The sequence below is a fragment of the Chenopodium quinoa genome, unplaced genomic scaffold (assembly GCF_001683475.1).
Source record: "Chenopodium quinoa cultivar QQ74 unplaced genomic scaffold, ASM168347v1, whole genome shotgun sequence".
NCBI classification, from domain to species: Eukaryota; Viridiplantae; Streptophyta; class Magnoliopsida; order Caryophyllales; family Amaranthaceae; genus Chenopodium; species Chenopodium quinoa.
The window spans coordinates 9,326,592-9,336,331 of record NW_018744367.1 but is presented as its reverse complement, the minus strand read 5'-3'; the positions used below and the strand labels follow the sequence as shown (position 1 = coordinate 9,336,331).

General features: G+C 34.5%; 1 protein-coding gene across 3 annotated transcripts; it reads right to left on the bottom strand.

Annotated features, from left to right (window-relative positions):
- Positions 1–2,630: 2,630 nt before the first annotated feature.
- LOC110696649 (CBL-interacting serine/threonine-protein kinase 6-like) lies at positions 2,631–8,566 on the bottom strand. Of its 3 annotated transcripts, none has more exons than XM_021874003.1 (3): positions 4,653–8,566; positions 3,017–3,334; positions 2,631–2,897 (listed from the first exon to the last, which is right to left on the bottom strand). In XM_021874003.1, exon 1 carries the CDS (start codon positions 8,139–8,141, stop codon positions 6,738–6,740), a length of 1,404 nt encoding a protein of 467 aa, XP_021729695.1. In that variant the 5' UTR covers positions 8,142–8,566; the 3' UTR covers positions 2,631–2,897; positions 3,017–3,334; positions 4,653–6,737. The 3 variants fall into 3 exon arrangements, with proteins under 3 accessions (XP_021729695.1, XP_021729696.1, XP_021729694.1); XM_021874004.1 differs by lacking the exon at positions 3,017–3,334 and having other exon boundaries at positions 4,653–4,771; positions 4,863–8,566; XM_021874002.1 differs by lacking the exon at positions 3,017–3,334.
- Between the last annotated feature and the right edge of the window lie 1,174 nt (positions 8,567–9,740).

Genomic DNA, 9,740 nt, shown 5'->3' with positions numbered 1-9,740 from the left:
CATCAACTTGAAGCTCAGCATCTTCATCAACTTCTACCCTATTACTGTCATCTACCACCTGATCTTCCACCCTATTACTGTCATCTACCACCTGATCTTCCACCCTTGCACTGTCATCTACCACCTGATCTTCCCTCTCATGCCTATTCCTAAATGCTTCATTGAACTCACTCTCAGTCACCACCATTGCCTCAACAACAGTATTATTGTTCTGAGAACCCTTCTTCCTAGCTACTGTAGTCTTTGGAATTTTGTGTAAGACATTAGGAAAGGGTTTTGGAAAGACAGCACTTTCTGTTTGAGGAACAATAGGGGCATTTGAGAAAGTTTCTTGTGGGGTTATTGTTTCTGAACTAGTGCCTACTTTTAGCTTTCTCTTGACAGGTAGTTTCTTACTTTTCTTAGATTTAGGTGCAATCTTTCTTTTCCCCTTTTGTTGATTCTGCTCTTCATATTCATCTTCCTCTTCAGTTGGTGCATTGTAATTTAACTCAGCTTCTATCCTAATATCATTGATGTAATCATCACTTTCAAGATTTCCTACAATCTAACCTTGTTCAAGATCATTTAACCCCTCATTTATCTGAGAATGTTCCTTTTCTAGACTATTCAAGTTTTTAGGTGGGCTAGCAGGGTTGTTTTTCTTCAGTGTTTCAGCAAGCTTTCTAGCAACAATCCAACCTTGTTCAAGATCATTTAACCCCTCATTTATCTGAAAATGTTCCTTTTCTGGACTATTCAAGTTTTTAGGTGGGCTAGCAGGGTTGTTTTTCTTCAGTGTTTCAGCAAGCTTTCTAGCAGCAATAACACAGTCACTAGGTTTATCCCCAAACCCAATCCAAATAGTAATCTCTTCCCTATCCTTCAATCTATCCAGCATACTCATTAGATCACTATTAGAAGTAATGTTAACATCTTTCATTTTATAAGAGTAGTGAAACTTAGGGAATTTAGGGAAATCATAGTTGTTTTTCCTAAACCCTTCCTCACACTCTATGATTAAATCAATCCACATGACTTTGTCCACATCTTCAACAAAAACATCAATTACATTACCCATGTGAGCAAATTTAATCATAACTTGATCCATTCTGCAACATAAAAACCAGACGCATAAATTTAAACATCAAACACCCACATACAAGCATAAAGTTATCATCTTTAATCAACATATACACACAACAACAAAAAACAGAGCACCTAACTTCTTCAAGTCTAAAAGAACATCAAAAAACCGTAATATTTAAAGACATACCTTGCTTAAGGTCTGTATAGCACTTAGCAACTCCTAGGATGTCCACGATTGTCAGAATTCTGCTTCAAATCGATCCAAAAACCCTAAATTTCGCTCCCCCAAATTTGCCAAATTTCGATCTTCACCAAACCCTTAATCGCTACCAATTGCTCAATAATTTCGAAAAAAAAAACATTAATCGGTTGTGTTTGTTTCACCCTAATTAAAACACACTAAGTTTCAGTTGTGATTTGATGTATGTTGAATGAAGAAGAAAGGTTTTGGGATTTTTGTTGGATGAATGTCGAGGAACAGTGCAGTGTGGTTGGCATTAATGAAAAAGGGGAGGGGATGCATTAAATCAGGGTTAGGTTAGTAATTTTGTCTAATTTAGTTAAAAAATGAGCCATTTAGGAGATGGTTAGCCCATTTAATGACAATTAGGCCACTAATTGTAAATTAAAGAAATTTAGATGTCACTTTAGATATTAAAAAAAACATCGTCTCCCACGTGGAAAACTTAAAAGTAGGAGGCCACCATGTAGAATTTCCCTTTTTTTTGTTTTTTTTTTTGAATTTTTACTGTAAAAAATATTAATTTTTTTGTTAAAAAATTATTTTATTTTATTTTATTTTTAAGACTAACCACAGGCCGTCACGTGTCAAGTAACTTGTTATAACAATAATAACAATAGGATATGGCTTCCTTCATAATAATAATAATAATAATATTAACTGATGCGGCTAATCGGAAGCGGGTGAAGTACGAATCTAGTTGTCGAGCAATAGGATATGGCTTTCTCTTTCTCTTGGGAAGTTAGAAAATGAGGCTGTTGCATTGCTGAAGCGGATCCAGAATTTTTCGAAGACTCAGGATATTGGGGCGCGTGCTGCAGATCATATCTTTACTAGGATCGGCTTTTCAATAGCTGGAGGAGTGGGGGCCCAGATTGTATCTCGGCTTCCCACTAATTTTCTATAGGTTTTATAACTTTGTATTTTTTGAGATTAATAATAATATTAACAACAATAATAATAATAATAATAATAATAATAATAATAATAATAATAATAAATAAGTAATAAATTAAATAATAATAATAATAATAATAATAATAATAATCAATAAATAATAATAATAATAATAAATAAGTAATAAATTAAATAATAATAATCATCATCAATAATAATAATAATAATAATAATAATTATAATAATATAATAGCAATATTAATAATAATATTAATAATATATACATTTGTATATACACATATGTATAGTAATAAATAATCAATAAATAATCAAAGATCACTAATCCGTAGTTAAAAATCACTAATTAATAAGTTCATTTCATTTCAATTCAGTTCAGCTGAGTTCAGTCAATCGGAACAGGCCCTTAAATGTGATAAGGATTGATATTGCAAGTTGGACATAAAATTCTACATTACATGACCAATTGAATACTTAATGAACCTTCCTCAACGTTCTACAATAATCAAAAGGAAATATCTTCACATCCAATTCCATCTGTTTGCGTGTGATTGTATGAATGCTATATCACCCATAATCAACGTGAAGCATGAGTTCTCTCCAAGACTCCAATGCTTCACGGGAACCATATTGTGCTCCGTATTTTAAGCTACCCGATCATTAACTTTTACACCTATAACACAAAAAAAATTAGATTAATTAATAAATTAGCCATCATAAAGATAGAAACATGCATTTAGCAATAATATAGAAAGAAGCATGCATTTAGCATCCCCTATGTTTTTTATTCACCTGTAAAACTTTTTTTTAAAGGACAAGGCTTGGCGAGCCTAATTAGTATAATCAAGAAATATCGATCTCCGCCAAGGCAATCAAGCCTTACGGAACAGAGTCAACAAACACTTGCTCAAAACCATTACAAGAATTAAGTCTAGCAGCCTGACATGAAAGCAAGAAAAATGAATGAAATCTTTGCCTAGTGAACCTTAAATACTCTACATAACAAACTTAAAAGACAATCCTCATTTGTGTTTACCGAATGTTGTATACGTGTGTTTACATAACAGTAGCTAAGAGAAGTCTCGAGAATGAGCCTGGATCAGTAATACACTGCCATAAATTATACATAGTATGTTAATATACACTGCCATAAATTGAAAGCTAAAACATAAAACTAAATACAAAAAATAGGTAGACTAAGTTCATAATAAACTGCTAATTTAATTGGTTTTACAATAAATAAACCTATAGTGGCTATATATAAATGAATTAACAGTTTACTACAGTAAAAAGGCTACTACCATGTTTTTTTTATGTCAACAAAACCACTAATTGAGTTCGAGAAAAAAGAGCCTATTTGTGAATTTTGGCCATCTTTTATAACATTAAAAACAAAATTTTAAAAAACAAATTCACCCACAAATTCTTTATCAGCTAAAGTATTCAAAGTAGTTGGCATCCACACCAAATTAAAAGGTACGGAGTACTGATAAACCAACTTATAAATAATTTCAACTTGAAATCGAAATGATCTAATCAAACAATAATTTAACTACTCCCTAATTTAATACGCTAAAAGTATTTATTGGCTACATCAAAGTCAAAAAGAGTAAATAATTAAAGAGGTCGTTCTCTTAGATATACATATAATTGTCATTGAGCCTAAAGTGTCGAATTTTTTATACAGTACTATATATAATAATGGGATGTTTTCTAAGGTACATCATCGCTCTTGTAATTAATTAGTTTAATATGATTTCAATATCAACTATTCAGGCAAGTGGTTCACAATGTACTAGTTTCACTTTCAAGCAAGTGGTTCACAATGTAGTACAGTTTCAAGCAAGTGGCTTCTATCACTGTCGAAGTGATTTCTGTCACGAGTACAGTTTCCCTCTACTCGACTGCTAAAATCTACGAACTACAGCTGCTAGTTTTTCCAAACAGGGCATACGACTCTAGGAGAGTCACAAGTTGATTCAAAGAGTGTTCATTTCATAACCATTTATCAACGCTGATAGGTGGTGCAAGAATGTTACCATCCAAAATGAACTATCAAGGTGGTGCACGAATAAGGACATAATATCACAAAAGAATATGGAAACAAGTGCTAACAAAAATTAAAAAAAAAAAAAAACATAGCAACCATCACAGCAGAGTAAAGCATTATTCGAAGCAAAATATTAAACTATCACGGCAGGGTAAAGCATTATCAGAAAATTAAACTATCATATGCGGTAACGCATTATTCAGAAGCAGAAAATTAAACTATAGGAAGAACGTTAAGAGTACTCAATTTTGTGTAAATTACAATTGCAAGTAAATCATTCTTGATCTTAACTCCCACAACATGAAACTTTGTCTGAAATTATTCTCAACAAACTTTTAAGATGTTCTTGAAAAATGATGGCGATAAGCAGAGTTTTACCTGTCAATTTACGCAATAAAGCAATATCCAATGTCCTCGTAATCTGATTGTAACTATCAGAAATGCTTGACCACAATCATAGTACAGATCAGCTATGAACCTTAACGCCAAACACCAACCTGTATGAGGGGAACCACAGATTCACTACAGGTACAGAGTAAAACACAGAATGAATTGCGAAGCCAGAACCAAAATACAGTACAGACTTACCATAATTGGTTAACAAAACCAAGATCAAGTCCTGAAACACACAAGACAAGAACAAGAAGAAAGGGAGACTAAAGTACGCAACAGATTTGACAAACATTATCAAGATTCAAGAAACTCGTAAATGAAACACGTCATACATTTGAAGTTAATGAACATGCAACACATCAGAGATCATTTCGTCAACCACATGGAACATGAACATGCAAGACATGTTAGATGTTATTCAATCAACTAGATGGAAATAGAACACTGAACATATCATATGGTCATATGAGAAGCTATCAAACGGATTGAAAAAAGGTACATATCACACATGTTATGTTATCTCATCAACCAAATGGAAGAAACATGTAGCACAGATTCAAATCATCCCACCTCAAAAACAGGAAAAACAAAAAAACAGATGTACTACACATGAATCAAATAACAATTGAACACTAAACACTTACTGAATGATTCACCTCATAATGTCTCCTCCAGTGTTCATACCATGAGATTGGCTACTTTTCTTCCTAAAGACTAAACAAGCAGATATGTGCAGTTATGATGATCAATTACATATAATCTAAGAAAATTTACCAACTGTTTTCAAATGTTTACATCGAATGAAAAGGTTAATAGGCTGTTAGCGTTCATCGTCAATGCATTGAACAACTGCAACATGGGCTACGGAAGTTGTGAATACAGTGACAAGTTTAAATCTATTCCTTTATTTAACACTTTCGGCTTCATTGAGTGAGGGGATTAAGAGAGTTAGGGAGTACGAATTCGAAGATTAGTGGATCATATGCTTCCATTGATTGTTAGGCTGGGAAAGAAAAAGTAAACTGGGGAAGGGATAAAATAGATTCAATTTCCTTCCCATTTCAATGAACACCGTTTGCTTCAAAGCTTTGAAATTGTTTTCACACACATTGCTATGACTCTTATTAAATAGGGGAAAGAATTTCCAACTTAAAACAGTTCATGAAAGATATAATTTGGGAAAAACTGACATGAAAAATCGAACTAAAGCATGATTAAACGATGATTTTTCTTGTCTGGAGAGCGTAAAATCTATAGCCTTTTCTTCCTCCCAATTACAAGAAGATTTTAAACCAGAGCATCCTTACTAAAATTGTGGTGAAGGTGAAGTAGCTCCTTTGATTGAAAAGGATGGTGTAAAAAAATTGGAAGATCGAATTTTTAACACCTATACAAGCAAACCTTTACAAAATTGTAGTGAAATTGTTTCTTTAATTGAAAACCATGATGTAGACAAATTCTGGAAATCAAATTTTATAAACTACACCAGCAAAACATGAAATTATTTCTTTATTGAAAACCATGGTGTAGACAAAATCTGAAAATCGAATTTTAAAATCTATACCAGCACTTTAGCAAGTCTTTTAAAAATTGTGGTGAAATTATTTCTTTAATTGAAAACCATAATTTAGACAAAATCTGAAAATCGAATTTTAAAAACTATATTAGCAAACCCTTATCAAAATTGTGGTAAAAATGTTTTTGATTGAAAACCTTGGGAGTAGGCAAAACCAGAAATCGGATTTTTGAAAACTATACCAGCAAACATCGACACAGTATGGCAAACAATGGTAATTGCTAAGCAATTTAGACAGAAGAAGCTAGTTTTAGACAGAAGAAGCTAGTTCTAATCACCTTGTATTGACATCGAAAATCAGGTACACATCTGAGTAACATAAAAAGAAAAATCTATAACTGACTGATAAAACCATGGACATGAAACATGAAAAAAAAAAAATAATAATAATTAATCAATAGCACAACAGAAAAACAACACAAACAATAAAACATCATGTCAAACTCTCAAAATCCTAAAAGAAAGGGGAAGTGTTTAAGGCATCTGCCAAAATTTTAGCACACTGCAACACAGGGGTATGAGGCAGGTGGTATGGTGTGATTATCGGAGGCGGCGGTGGTCCATATAACATCCAAGAGAGCAGGGCGGAGTTGGTTCTGGCAAAACCGGTTGAACTCGAGCGTGTCGCCGCTATCCTTCTTCACCTCCACCATTAGGAAAGAGGAAGACACCGCGAATAGCTCGACCACGATTACCAGCCTACCTTTCCTACCCTTCTCCTGCCCTTGCAGCCTCACCACAGAGTCCCCAACCTTGCTGACCTTGAACTTACCACTCAAGGCAGCCAATTCTTCCAACCTCGAAATCACTTCAGTTTGAGATATTGTTGTTGTGAATCCAATTTCTTCCCTCTCCTCCCTCTTCTTCTTCTCTTCCGAGAAGAGGGCGGAGAGGTCTAACCCTTCTGACATCGATATGATATGGAAAGCATTCAACGCCTCCACTTCCTTCTTCAGAAACTTGTTGATGGTGGTGTTGTTATTCCCTTCTTCTTCGTCGTCGGCCTCGAAGATATCAGCTTTAAACCACTTTGATTCCATAATCTCAGCCAAGGTGATGCGTGTAGCAGGGTTAGGATCAAGCATCCGAGTGATCAACTCCCTCGCCTCGGCCGAAAACCAAGTCGGACAAGTGAAATCACCCTTGTACACCTTCCGATACATCTGCATAATATTCTCGTCATGAAAAGGGAGATAACCAGCAAGAAGGACAAACAATATCACACCACAAGACCATATATCCGCCTTCGAACCGTCGTAACCTTGCCCCCTTTTGCTAACCACCTCAGGCGCAACATAGTGCGGCGTCCCACAAGTAGTCCGCAACAAAACCTGGTTATTCTCTTCTTCTTCAAAGAAAGCACTCAATCCGAAATCAGTGATCTTGAGATTATCATCTTGATCCAACAACAAATTCTCCAATTTCAAATCTCGATGGAAAACCCCTCTACTATGGCAGTAATCAACAGCAGAGATCAATTGCCGGAAATACGATCTCGCCGTATGTTCTTCCAATTTCCCTTCCTTTGAAACCTTAGCGTGGAGCTCGCCCCCTCGGACGAGCTCCAACGCTAAGAAGATCTTCGACTTCGTAGCCATAACCTCGTAAAGCTCGACAATATTAGGGTGTTTCAGCCTCTTCATGACGCTGATCTCCCTCTTCATCTGATCCATCATCTTCGCCCTTACGACCTTCTCTTTTCCCACAACTTTCATCGCAACGCTCTTCCCCGATTCGAGGTTGCGCGCATAGTAAACCCGGGCAAAGGTCCCCTGACCCAGCACCCTTCCGAGCTCATACTTCCCCTGCATCACCAATTTACAGTAATTCGGCCTCGACTCGGCCGCATTTTTGTTGCTGTTGTTATCTTTAACCGCTAACATGAATTCCCCCATCATTTTAGACTTGAGAAATCACGAATTAAATCTACCAAATTAACCCCGATTATATATATACTTTACTCTTTTTTTTTTCTAATCTGAGAGAGGAGGAGGTTTAAGAATTCACAAGATCTTCTATATTTTGTATTTTGTTCTATAAAAAAGAAAAACTACCCGTCTTCGACGTGTTTACGGTGCCAATTCCGGCCTCCGAGCACATGATGGTTCTTCTGAGCAATACCACCTCGCACATACGGGTTAAAAAGCGATAGACAACTCATATTTCCGCATTAATTCGCCGGCTAATGCCTCTTTCTCACGGCTGCTTTGTGGTGGTGTATTTGTATTTCTAAGGGCGGAGGAAAGAAAGTAGTTTTGTAGGAGAGAGAAAGTAGAGAGAGAATGAATATTGAGGTATTTTAGGTTTGAATAATATTGATAAAAATTGTAGGAAGGTATTTATAGTGTAAAAAAACGGGGAAAATTCAGCAGAAACCTAGAGGGATCGTTTCAGTTGGCTATTTTCATTTTTTAATTAATAAATAAAAAAATACTTACTGTAACTTGACTCATCCTGACGTGGAAAATTCAATACAAATTACAATTCCTATCCTTTATTTTAAAATAATTTCAAAAAAGATTTGTTGGTTTGTTAGGCACAATACTAGTATTGTTGAGAAACAGCTCATTCATAATCACAACATAAAAGGATAGATGGTGGTGAAGCTGAAGTTGACTCGCAAATTGATAAAAATAGAATGGGTAAAATTGGAAAAAGTATTATAAAAAATACGTGGATATACAACTCAATAAGACAACGGTGGTAGGGTATTTGCTTACTTAGTCTTACGTGTACCGTGTGAAAGACCTAATCATTTAACCCACACCATAATGCAACTTGCTACTACTAAAATCTCAATGATAATTGTTGTGATCTGATCCGTTGCACACCGCTACTACTTGATTTGAATTGTAGCGTAGATGCGTAATTATCTGCCCCTTGTTTTAAGGACGATTGACTGCCTTTTTTTTTTTTTTTTTTTTTTTTTTTTTTTTTTTTTTGTTATGAAGTGAATAATAAACGTGATTTATTAAGCACCTGGTTTTTGTTTATGCCGTTTTTGAATTCCCAATGATATTACACGGTTTCTACAATTATTTTGCCTTTAAATAAAATTTGTTATCCTTGGGATTTTTTGTGGTGATTTGGAGAGAGGCAAATTGTGTAGCTAACTCGAGAGCTGATACACATACAATACTTGTATGTTATCTCTACATACAATATCACTAGAAATTTGACACATCATTAAAAAAAGGAAAAAAAATTAGGAGTCAAATATAAATTGAATTTTAATGGAACATGGGCTATTATTGTAGCCAATAAAAACATGACAAAGTAAGGTTGTATGTATAGCCTTTACCAGCTGACTCAAGGTTTGTTATTTAAGTTTATTTTACCATTATTTCTAATTTCTTGTTATCATGCATATAATATCAAGAGCTACATGTAACCATTTAATACATTAATCTCCAAATTAATTTCTTTCAGAATTACATAAGCTGATTTCCTTGAATAATGTTAAAATACAAATTAATTCCTTATATACATTTGTTTAA

Bases quoted from the DNA above. Each gene is read 5' to 3' on its own strand.
- LOC110696649 (XM_021874003.1), bottom strand. From the start codon at position 8,141: ATGATGGGGGAATTCATGTTAGCGGTTAAAGATAACAACAGCAACAAA.